Consider the following 12,875-nt stretch of genomic DNA (forward strand, 5'->3'; position numbering starts at 1 on the left):
CTCACAGGAAAACCAAGTGTTCCAATCTTAAAAGCCCAGTCTCCAGTCAGCCCATCTTCCCAGCCTCCCCTGGCTGGGAGCCACACGGCTACTGCCCTCTCGCCCTGCCCCCGCCTCGCTAATGCGCTCGCCCCAGGCCCAGCTGAAGTGCTTTTAAGGTTCTGGCGCTGATGCGGTGCGGCTTTGCCAGGCATCCCTCCGGTTGCTGCTGACCCTTGGGACCCTGCCAGACCCACCCTGGCGAGCCGAGGGGGAGTGGGACCGAATGAGCAGACTCCTTCCAGCCCAAGCAGAAGGACTGTGGCACAAAGGGCCCGAGCCTGCCCCAGTCATACAGTTGCAGCTCCCATTGGCTTCCTCGGAGCTGTACGCACGTCTCTGAGCCCTGCACTGCACTGTGCCCACCCAGTCCAGTCACCCCGTGGAGGCGGCGTTGTCCAGTGGTTATAGCACAGGGCTGCAGGTCAAGAGACTTGGCTCCATTCCCAGCTTCCTCACTGACTGGCTGTGTGACCTTGAGTGAACCCCAGACCTGCTCGGTGCCTCAGTTTCCCCATCTGTACTAGCCCATCCATGAGTTCAGCCCCCCACTCCTCCAGGAGAAACTGCTCTGAACAGACAAAGCCCTGTGTAACTGCAATAGAAATATTAATGGCTCTTGCTCCAGAGGCAGAGATCCAGGGCATGGGGAGGAGGGGGGTGTGTGAGGAAAATACCTTGGTGTCATTGCAAGGGGCACAAGTAGCCAGGCCAGCACTGCCCAAGGCAGATGGCGCCCACCCCAGTGCTGGGCTGCCAGGGATTGAGCCTGGAGCCATGTGAGGTGCAGAACCCCCCACCCCCCGTGAGCTCAGCAGCGTTATCTCTGGAGCATGGCTGCCAGCACTGGCATGGCCTGTTTCTAATCACAGCAGCAGCATTTCCATCACCGTCCGCACCTGGGGCCACAGCTTCCTTCCCAGGCAAAGGGGGCATCTCTGGTTCAGGCTGAAGGGGGCGGGAGCGGGCTATTCCCACTGCTCCGAGCACGTGTAGCAGACACCCGGCTGCGAGTCCCACTGACGTTGTGCTGGAGGCAGAGACAAGCCCAGGAGAGCAAAGCCCCGAGACGGTCCTAGATCCCAAGGCCAGAAGGCACCACTATGATCGTCCAGTCTGAGCTCCTGCTCAGCACAGGCCAGAGCCCCGCCACCAGCGACTCCTGCATTGAGCACAGAACTTCTGCTTAAACCAGGGCAAATCCATTAGAAAGAGCCTATGGGAACTATTCCAGAACAGGTTACTCCACACTAGCCATGCTGGGCAATTTCCCCATGTCGACATGGCCTCGGGAATCTTCTTCCCATGTAGGTGCTCAGAGGCCATGATCCAGTCTCTGCTCACACTGACCGCCTGGCCAAGCAGGGGAGGGGGAATCCCTTTAAAGGCATGTCCTATAGAAATGAACAAGAAGTGAAACCCTTTCTCCAGGGTTTATAGATATGAGTAGCCAATTCCATCCCTGATGCTGAACTTTATAGGGTCTTTCCAAAACCCAAGAGCCAGATCACTTCTCTATAGGCCTATAAAATGACCTAGAGAACCCAACCCCCTTAGGATTTTCCCCTAAGGACGATGGGCTATTTTAATGCGCTACTAGTGCTTCTAGTCTGCAGTGAATGTTATTTGCTCTCTCGAGTGTAACTTACAACAGAGGCAAAAGCGGGAGGGTTTGATCACAGCTGAATTCCAGCAAGACCCGATTCTGTGAGGTGCTGAGCTCAGGGAATGCTCAGCCCCTCAAGGGTCACTAGCAGCTGTAATACCTATTTACTATTTGATGCCTCCTTTTCCCTGAGGGCCACAGGGTGGGCTCCCTGGGTAGCGTTGCCTGGGCCTGATCCTAGTCCCACTAGAGCAATGGCGGGATGTTTGGGCGAGGAGCCTGAACCCACTGCAGAGGGAGCATCCAGCTGCTGTGATGAATTATTCCGCACCCTTGTACAATTGTAATGCAAGGGCTAGCTCCCCTGCTGGTGCTGCTCCCCCCCTATTTGCATAAGTAATTGCTAACCTGTTAATGACTCATTGGGGATGCTGCCCACCATACAGCAGCACCAAGGAGCTGGATTGCACGGGAAACCTCAGCACGATCGCTTCAATACAGACTGATACAAATGGGCTGTGTCTGATACTGCAGGGGGCTGAGACTTCTCTGCATTCACTGAGAGCCCTCAGCACCTGGCTATTCCTCTCGTGCCAACATAACTGGTATCAAGAGCCCAGGTCCTCAAAGGATCCCATTGGAAGTTAGGTGCCTCGAAGGATCTGGGCTGAGGTATCGCTTATTTCCTTTCCTGTGCAGGAAGAGCTGAACCATTTATACCGGTCTACCTGCATCCACACTAGGGGGTGCTGTGTTGCTGTGACTCTGGAAGTTCAGCTGACATGGTCCCCATTTGAGATGGAGGTCTGCACCCAGTCTGCAGGGTGAGACCCTGTCTGACATCCCGCCCTTTGCATCGGTTAGTGGACCACTTCGCAGCAGGTACCACGCAGGAATCGGTTACACATCATCATTCCCCTAGGACATGGGGGATTCACAGATCGTGTGACCGGCCCCTCTGACCTCCTGCATCACACCGGGGATTCCTGCATCCAGCTCAGAGCCTGCAGCTGAGCCAGAGCAGAGCTTTGAGAAAGACACACCTGACTTCAGTTTAAAAATCTCACATGGTGACTCCACCCCCGCCCCCCATTGATAAGTTGATCCAACCATTAATCACCCTCACCGTCAAAAATGTGTTCCTTATTTCTAGTCAAACGTGTCTAGCTTCTGCTTCCAGCCATCGGATCTCATTACTCCTTGGCGAGCTGGTAATGTAATAATGCTAGCGCAGTGCTGGTAGGCTCGTCCTTCACAGGGGTAAACTGTGGCAAAGGGCCTTGACTCCCTGATCACTACTCTCCATGCCTGGCGGCACAGAGCGCAGCGAGAGCCGATGGACGGGGAGAGGCGCCCCACAGTCATGGCTGGTTTGGAAGAACATTAACAGCAGTGTTAGTTCTCAAACCAGCCTGAATGACACTGGAAAGAAAAATTAGATCTTTTCCCCCTAGAAAAACATCCTTTCTCGCAGACAGCTTCATTAACCCTTCCTAGGCGCTTTGTTTATTATTTCTCGCTCCTTCTACACAACCCCCCAGCCCTGGGCTCAAGGGGCAGGTTTGAAAAGGTATTTAGGTGCCTAATGAAGAGATAGGTGCGCAGTGGGATTGTCAAAATGCCAGGTCACCAACGGAGCATCTGAGCCCATCTGCTGGCACCTTGCTGAGGAGACCCAGGCAAAAGCAAGGAGCTGTTTGCTCGAGGTCTCTGCTCCCATCTCACGCAGGCAGTGGGCTGGGCACGGCACGTACAGACCCAGGCCAAAGAGAGAACTGGTGACCACCCAGTGGCCTTGGAGGACAAGAAGACAGGCTGAAAATCCAGAGGGGAACGGCCACCTCTGAACAGTGGGGCTGCACAGGGAAGAAACTGGAAAATGAAATGTTTACTCCCCTGTTCAGTGAGAGGAAAATGCAGACAAGGGGCTTCCTTCCTTGGCCATCGACAGCCAGGTGGGGCAATAGAAGTCGCAGCACGGTTCTCCCAATGATCAATGGCAACTTGCCACCCAAAGAGAGAGCACCAGGGATTTCCTGTCAGAAACCCACGGCCACCTAGCACTGCCACAGCACCCAGATTCCCCCTCCCCAAAGAGCACAGGCCCTCCTACTTAGGCTAAAGGAGAATCTCCATTCATTTTTTGCAGTGTAGGGCTTATGACACCCAACCGAGAAGAGCTGATTCCACCCCTAGAGGGAAGTGGGTTATACATACTCTCCAGTTCTTTACACTATTTAAGCTTTGCCAACACTTGTGTCCCTTTCCCACTAATAATGTGCATTGAATTGCATCAGAGCAATAAATATCCATGTTGCTTGTACACGGTGTCTTCTTCTAGAACTCCGTACAGCCAGGTAATGACTAATTTCATGATAGCGGCTTTTCTTCTTTCACTGCGTTCTCATTGCTATCAGCCAAGGAGCCTCGGTATTTATCAGAAATATTTATACTCTCTTGATTGAAGACGCCAAACACAATATCCAATTAAGGCTCATTTTCGGGGAATTGGAAGCGCTTGCCAGCCAATTTGAACTTTATCAGCTGACTCATTCTCCAGAGCCGTCTGTTCCGCTTTTGGAATGACGCAGAGCGCCCTCTAGTGGTTACCACTGACGTGAGCCAGCAGCTCACCTGAGACCAGGGGGTGGTGTTGACCAAGTGTCTGCTTTGCACAGCCAAGGTCATGAGTTCGAGCCCTGGTAAAGGGAGGCAGTGAGGTGTAGTGGTTAGGGCACAGCCCAAGCAGACAGGAAATGCTGGGCATGTCCCTGACCTGCTGTGTAACCTGGGCACTGCTCCTCACTATGCTTCAGGGGGATAACGCCATTACCCACCAGCATGGGGATGTACAAGGGGGACAACGCCATTACCCACCAGCATGGGGTGCTCTAGGCCTGACTGACCACAGCGAGCACCACTGAAAATGTTACAAGTGTCGCAACTCGAGCCACCAGTGCTGAGAAGCGCAGTGGGCAGGGCCCAGTCTAGTGACCCAGGAGCCCTGGAGTCTATTCCTGGCGCTCCCTGATCTGCTGCAGGACCTTAAGCAAGATGAAGAGGACGCGTCACTGATACAGAGCGAGCTGGGTTGCTTGGTAAGCTGGGTGCAAGCAAACCATATGCACTTTACTATGGCCAAATGTAAATGCATCCATCTAGGAACAAAGAATGTTGGCCATAATTACAGGATGGGGGACTCTGTCCTGGGAAGCAGAGACTCTGAAACAGATTTGGGGGTGGGTGGGGATGGACAATCAGCTGAACAGGAGCCCCCAGTGTGACCCTGTAGCCAAAAAGGCTAATGCAACCCCGGGATGCATAAACAGGGGAATCTCAAGTAGGAGCAGAGAGGTGATTCTCCCTCTGTATTTGGCACTGGTGCGACTGCTGCTGAGATCCTGTGTTCAGGTCCGGTGCCCACAATTCCAGAAGGATGTTGATAAATTGGGGAGGGGTCAGAGAAGAGTCACGAGAATGATTAAACTATTAGAAAACCTGCCTTAGAGTGATCGATTCAAGCAGCTCAATCTATTTAGCTTGACAAGGAGAAGCTTATGGGGTGACTTGATCACAGCCTGTAAGAACCTACAAGGGGAACAAATATTTGGTAGTGGGCTCTTCAGTCTAGCAGGGAAAGGTCTAACACGCGCCAATGGCTGGACGTTGAAGCTAGACAATTCAGACAGGAAATAAGGGGTGATTTTTTTAACAGGGAGGGTAATTAACCCCTGGAACGCTCTCCCAAGGGCCATGGTGGAGTCTCTGTCATGGACAATTTGTAAATCCAGCCGAGCTGTATTTCTAAACACTGCTCTAGGGATTGTTTGGGGGCAGGTCTCTGGCCTGCGCTTTACAGGAGGTCCGACTGGATAATAACCATGGTCCCACCTGGCCTTGGCATCTATGAAAGTCACTTTCTCTCTCCTCCCAGCCTTTGTCTGCCTTAGCTAGGCAGGCTGTCCGCTCCTTGGGGACGGGCCTCCCACTGGAAGGCTATAGCGCAATGGGGCCTGACGGTGCTACTGGAATCCAAGTAGTCAGCACGTTGGGCTTTGCAATGACGCTCGACAGCCACAGATCAGGGCTGGTCTCAGTGAGGACATTTACCGACATGGCTATAATTACACAGCTAGGTCTCTCCCCCAGACACTCCTCTTCCAGAATAAGCATGTCTACATGGAGTGTTACCCTGGCAAAGCTGTGTCGGTAAATTTCCCCATGTAGATGACCCCTAAGGCACAATGACCTGGAGACAGGCCAGGGAGGCTCCCAGCTACACCAACCAGCGAAATGCAAGACCCACCCCTTTGCTCCAGAATTCACTTGGTTCCAGTTAATTGCTGCGGGAGGTCCGATGGGGTGGGGAGCGCTTCCCTCTATTGTGAGCGAAGCAGGAGGAAATTTTTTGCCTGAAACTTTTTCACCACAACCAGGATGACTAAAACAGCTTGCAAATTTGTGTTGATTTCACCAAATTGTTTCACTTGAAAAAAAAAATCAAAAGAGCCAAAACGGTTACACTCTGTGATTCAAATCAATTTTCATTTCAAAATTTTCTACCATTTTCCTTTAAAAATAATCTCAAAACACAACATTTTGTTCAACCCCAAATAATTCTTTTTCTGACTTTCTGGCTCACTGAAAATTTTCACCAATTTCATTTTATCTCGACCCCCAGCAGTTGTTTTTATACTTTTCAGACCTGCCAGCGAACCAAAAAATCCCTTTTTCACCCAGCTCTAATTGTGATGAGTTTAATGTGACATGGGGCTCTCATTTGCATTAGCCTGGCACTCAGTGCACACAAAATGAACTCAACAAGAGTCCACTCTCATTTTTTATAAACCACAAAGATTATTTTTGTTCACTCATCAAAGCGCCGCTTCTTACGCACTATATTGCAGGGCAGAAATTAACCAGAAGGATCATTGCAGCAGTGATGGGAAGCCTGTGAAATCACAAACCAAACTGAGTGTGGCTGTATTTACTTTCTGAGTTACAATTCCTAAGGCCAGATTCTCAGCTGCTGTAAATCCATGTAGCTCCGCTGGAGTCAATGAACCTAGGCCAGTTCATCCCAGCTAGGGTGACCAGATGTCCCGATTTTATAGGGACAGCCCCGATTTTTGGATCTTTTTCTTATATAGGTTCCTATTATCCCCCACCCCATCCCAATTTTTCACATTTGCTGTCTGGTCAGCCTAATCCCAGCTGAGGATCTGGACCAGTGTGCAAATCTGGGCTGATATCACTTTGTAAAGACACCAAACACCACTGTGAGGAGCATGACATATAAATGAATAGATAGATGGATAGAAGGGTAGGGATGGATAGAGAGAGATGACAGGGTATGTACAGAGATGGATGCATGGGGAGATGGCTGGCTGATGAAGAGATGGATGGATGGGAGAGTGTGCAAGGGGATGGATGGGTGGTGAAGAGAGGGACAGGTGGGAGGGGGGTACAGGAAGGGATAGATGGGCGGGAGGATGGATGGTGAAGAGATGGATGGATTGAAGGGTATGTACAGGAAGTGATGGATGGGTGGGAGGATCGATGGATGGATGGATAGGTGGGAGGGTGCATACAGGAAGGGATGGATAGGAGGGATGGAGGGAGGGATGGTGAAGAGATGGACAAGTGGGAGGGTGCATACAGGAAGGGATGGATGGATAGATGGATGGATGGTGAAGGGATGGACAGGTGGGAGGGTGCATACAGGAACAGATGGATGGATGGTGAAGGGATGGACGAGTGGGAGGGTACATACAGGAAGTGATGGATGGATGGATGGTGAAGGGATGGACAAGTGGGAGGGTACATACAGGAAGTGATGGATAGATGGATGGATGGATGGATGGTGAAGGGATGGACAAGTGGGAGGGTGCATACAGGAAGTGATGGATGGATGGATGGATGGATGGATGGATGGTGAAGAGATGGACAGATGGGAGGGTGTGTACAAGAAGAGATGGATGGATGGATGGATGGATGGATGGTGAAGAGATGGACAGATGGGAGGGTGTGTACAAGAAGAGATGGATTGATGCATGGGAAGATGGATGGACGGACAGTTGGAATAGTGCATACAGGAAGTGATGGATGCATGGATGGGAGGATGGATGGATGGTGAAGAGATGGACAGGTGGGAGGGTGTGTACAGGAAGGGATGGATGGATGGACGGACAGGTGGAATAGTGCATACAGGAAGTGATGGATGGATGGATGGATGGATGGATGGACAGGTGGGAGGGTGTGTATGGATGGATGGATGGATGGACAGGTGGGAGGGTGTGTACAGGAAGGGATGGATGGATGGACGGACAGGTGGAATAGTGCATACAGGAAGTGATGGATGGATGGATGGATGGATGGATGGATGGATGGATGGATGGACAGGTGGGAGGGTGTGCACAGGAAGGGATCGATGGAGAAATGGATGGTTGGATGGGAGGATGGATGGAAGGTGAAGGGATGGACAGGTGGGAGGGTGTGCACAGGAAGGCTGGGGCAGGGTCCATCCGCTCTGGTCAGGAGGGGTTCTGCCGAGGAGGGCTGTATAACACAAGCAGGAGACAGGCAGTGCAGAAGGGGTGCTGGATCTCAGCTCATCCCCATGCTGAACCAGGCAGCAGGAAATAACAATGAAAACAAGCCACAGGGTTGAGCCAGAGAAGCAAAGCCCCTGAATGCGCCTGGCAGACCTCCCCTCCCCCCTCCAGTGCTCCCCACACCTGGCTGCCCGTTCCACGCAGCCCAGCCAGCGCTCATCCCTGCCCTGCTTTTCTCTCTGGTTTGTGGGAAGCTCAGATTTCCCCAAGGCTCTGGAGAGCTGGGTGCACTGCTAATGTCATCCCACCCAGAGTGTGTCCAATCCTCCCCTGCCGCAGGGCCACAGCTCTGATGGGGTGGAGTCCATGCTGGCAGGGGATGAGGGGAGAAGCTACTGTCAGCTGAGGGCGGAGGTGGGATGTGATTCTCCTGCTCATGAAAATGAAGGAGAAAAGGTGCTAGAGACAGGTGTGATGTGCACAGCTGCTCCGCCAGTGCCCCTCAGTCCCGACCCGCAGCCCCTGCTAGCTCAGCCCTGGGCTCCCCCACAAACTCTGCTGGTGCCCCTCACTCCCGAGGCACCTGCCCAGCAGTGAGTCTGGCCCAGTGTGGGCTGGCAAACATCTGAGAAGGGAGTTGGAGCGGGGAGAAGAGGGAGAACTCATCACTTCTAACTGACTTCCCAGCTAACGAAGCAATCAAGAATGGGCTGAGCCAGCTTGTGGATGGGGCTGTGTGCTAGTGTAAATCACACCGCTCCCAGATTCCACCTCCGCCAAGTCAATTCCCCGGCTGTCCAGGAAGCCCTGCAATGCCCAGTCTGGATCCCTCGAGCTGGGCTTCTGCTTCACTGGAGCAGACGAGAACAAAGTCCTCCCCAGCGTGCCTCGGCTGGCGTCGCAGCAGTGAGGGGTCTAGCCGAAGGCAAGGAGCATTGGTGTGCTGGGTTTGCACCAGTGGCCCGCCCAGGGCCATGCCATGCTCTGCACTGTGAGCCTCCCACAGACTGAGTTGCCGTAGTCCACCCTCGGGAGATGAGAGTCTCTTGGCAGGAGGCATGTCCTGCCCTGGGGCTCCAGGGTAGCAAGAGTCTCATCTGAGTTGGCTGAGACCTTCAAACTCATCCCACTTGTGCAGCAAACAGAGCTGAACCCAACTCTTCCCCACGGACCAAGCCGCACACATCGCTGGCTCTGCACAGATGGGAAGCCAGCCAGAGGCCTGATGGCCTCCAATCAGCCGTGCACTGAGGCAGGTGAGCTAATCACCGGGAAAAGCGGCTCCCAGGTTCATCTGCCAGCAAAGCCTGGACAGACAACGACCACTGGTGGCTGGAGAGTCTGTCAGCGGCAGCACTCTGATCCCCGGTTCAGCCCGGCAGAGATATCCTTGTGACCAGGGCAGAGGCATGCAACAAGCCAGCAGAGTAGATCAGGGCTGGCTGATGCTCTGCTGTTACTAACTAGGTGGCAGGAACACAGTGATCTAACCCTCTGTCCCTTCTGGTTTGTCTCACTGTCTAGCAGTGTCCTGGTCTCTTTCTCATGCACACAAATATCACCCTGAAGACCGACCTTGAAGCATATGAAAGTGTGAGGGAGCCAGGAGGCTGCTAGCGTCTTGGCAAGGAGAGTTCAGCTCATTGTGTGGGGCTTGCGCCCCCTGAAACCTGCTGAGCAAGAGCTCCCGGCACAGCGCCGAGGCCAAAGGGCTGACACCAGCCTGCGATGTGGCACCAAGCTGGAGCCGGAGCAGGGAGACATTATGGCATCTGTGCTTGGCACTGCTGCGACAGCTGCTGGACCCTGTGTCCAGTCCTGAGGCCCTCAGCTCAAGGAGGAAGCTGGTCAATTGGGGAGGGTTTGGAGGGGTGGAACCATGAGCACGAGTGGTTGGAGAACATCCCTTATAGGGAGAGACTCCAGGACCTCAATCTGCTTGGCTACAAGGAGGCCCAGGGGCGGCTTGATCACAGTCTGGTACCTTCGTGGGGAACAGCAATGGGATAATAGATGCTCTAGCAGCCGGACGTCTAACAAGAGCCAGTGGCTGACGCTGAAGCGAGATAACTGCAGACTGGAAGGAAGGTGCAGAGTCTATGGGGGGTGGGGAATTAGCCAGTGGAACAACTGACTAAAGGGCACGTGTGGTGCGTTCTGCATCACTGCAGTTTGTAACTCGGAGGGAGGGGAGGGTTCACTGCTCTAGGGACTCTTCTAGGGCCTGTGCTAGCCAGCGGGTTGGACTAGATGATCACAGTCGTCCCTCCTGGCTTTATAAGTGATAAAACTCTTGATACATGAACCGCACACACACGTGCACGCACACATGTGCACACACTCACACAGGGACACACATGCGCACGCACACACACACACATGCGCACACACATGCATTCGGCTCCTATGTCACAAGGGCCCTTCCTACTCTTTTCAATGCTGACAGCTCCCCACTTCCTCCCACAGGCACTTCCTTCGTCACAAACTGCGTGGCCTGTCCGGCTGGCAGGCATCGGTGAAACAGCCCCTCCTGCAGAGAGCCCCAGAGTGGGGCCCAGCTGTTCGCACAAGCTCTTTGTGCACCCGAGTGGAGAGCCCAGAGTTGTCAGGCCGGAGCCAGGGACATGGGAGCCCAGCCCAGAGGGGTCTCTTCAACGCCAGGGGAGCATATTGTGGGAACAGGGGTCTTGGGGGCTCTGGAGGAGAAGGGTTCAGGTGCGACGGTTCTACTGTGTGTGTGTACAAGTGTATTTGTGTGTACGTGTGTACATGTGTAAAGGTGTGTGTATGTGTGTTTGTGTGTCTGCTGATGGGTATCGGCTTGTGTCCGAGCGCTCACATGTATCTATGCGTTCATGTATGTTTGTGTCTAGTCACACACATGTGCCCATGTATCTGCCGACCTGTCCTCCACTAATCACTGGAGCTCTCCGTTATTAACCACTCATGTTCAAATACCCCCGACTCCGGGGCTGCTGCCCCCAGCACTCTGCCCCCCCACCCACCCCCAAGCCTGGGTGGCTGCAAGGCAGAGCTGCTCTGATCACCGCACCATTCACAATTGATGAGTGTGGGCCCGAGGAGCAGAGCACGTTGCTGTGCATGGCACTGGGCAGGTCAGCCTCGCATTCGTACTCTGGGTGGCTGGTTCCGTCAGTCTGCAGGGCCTCTCTGCCCAGGGAGAGCAGGAGCCTGCCTGGGTCCTGGGTGGCACGCACAGCGCCTCCCCACACACAGACAGGCAGGCCAGCCCCAGACAGCCCGCCGGGACACCAGACTTACAGCGCGCACACACACACACACACACACACACCCCTCCATGCTGCAGGATGTTTTCACCCTAGACACATGCACACGACACTGCCAAGGTTGGGAGCAAAAGAGGCTGGCTGAGAAGTGGGTCTGGTTTTCTGAGCTCAGCCAAGCTTGGGGCAGGATGTGGGGTGAATCCTGCCGCTTCCCCACACCCCACCGGGCTGTTCCTCCAGACTTTCCTTACTCATTTTGCTGGATATTTTGCCCTTTTCTGGGGACCGTTCAATGAGGCTCTCAACGCGCTTTGCAGACAATCCCGGATTCCCTCCCACAGTTCCCAAGCCAGCAGCATTAGCCTCCTTTTGCAGATGAGAAACTGAGGCACATCACAGTGAAGAGTCTCACCCGAGGTTACAGAGCAAATCAATGGCAGAGCTGGGAATGGAGCCCTGGGGGCTGCAAGCTCTCACCACTGATCCCAACTGCCTCTCTCACCTCTGTGCCCCACCCAGGACCCAGCTTCTCCCACAGAAATAGGAAAAGATGGCACAGTTCTTACCTCTCTCCACTGCTTGGTCTCTATCCCCTGGGTATACAGCACACACACTGCGGGGAAAGAGACCAGGACGCAGGTTAATGTGGGCAGTTGGACTGGCACGCGCCTCTCCTTTGGGGCATCTGGTCCAGCAGGCTGGAGCCTTCCTCCCACTCCGAGGAAGAAGAGAGTGGGGCTCTAGTGTCGCCTTTTTGATTTGGAAGCCAAAGATTTTGGTCCCTCAAGGGGATCTCTCGGGCTCCCCCCCCTCCCCCCCCCCCCCTCCCCCCCCCACCTCCCCACTGTTCAGCATTAGCTGCATCACAACTAGCACCCAGCGGCTCCCACTGCTCTACAGGCTCTACTAAGAGAGATTCCCCACCCCAAATGGACCAGACAGACAGAGGGTGGGAGGGGAAATTGAGGGACAGAGAAAGGAAGCGACTTGACCAAGGTCATCCAGCCGCTAGTGGCAGAGGCAGGACTAGAAGCCTGAGTCCCAGCCAAATGCCCTGCCCATGGGCCCACACTGGTTCACCATCAGTGCATGCATTATTGCAGACATCGTTCCTACCATGCCCTGCTCTGAGCGCAGTTACATCCCTCAGACACCTGCTGCCCCCCTGCCCCACGGATCAGCACCAAGGAGGCTGAGCCTAGGCCAAGCTGCATAACCCAGATTCTTCTGAAATGGTTTCAGCACAGGCCAGGCCTTCCTCAGCACTTACAGGGCATTGCTCAGAGGCCTGAGCAGAGTCCCCATGCCAGCCTGGCATGTGCCCAGAGCAGGGACTGCTAGTGCTACCCGACTGCCTTTAAAGAAGCCTAGAATCACTGATCAGACCCAACACACATGGGACCAGAAACTGGGGACCTCTGTTCTGGG

General features: G+C 54.0%; 1 protein-coding gene across 3 annotated transcripts in view; it reads right to left on the bottom strand.

Annotated features, from left to right (window-relative positions):
* Positions 1-12,875, bottom strand: part of LOC120405189 (copine-5) — a 201,430-nt gene that overhangs the window by 153,163 nt on the left and 35,392 nt on the right. For all 3 annotated transcript variants that reach the window (XM_039538573.1, XM_039538574.1, XM_039538581.1), the window contains exon 3: positions 12,014-12,060. In XM_039538573.1, the coding sequence (XP_039394507.1) occupies positions 12,014-12,060 (47 nt within the window). The remainder of the gene's footprint in view (positions 1-12,013; positions 12,061-12,875) is intronic.

Source organism: Mauremys reevesii, linkage group 4 (genome assembly GCF_016161935.1).
Source record: "Mauremys reevesii isolate NIE-2019 linkage group 4, ASM1616193v1, whole genome shotgun sequence".
Classification (NCBI taxonomy): domain Eukaryota; kingdom Metazoa; phylum Chordata; order Testudines; family Geoemydidae; genus Mauremys; species Mauremys reevesii.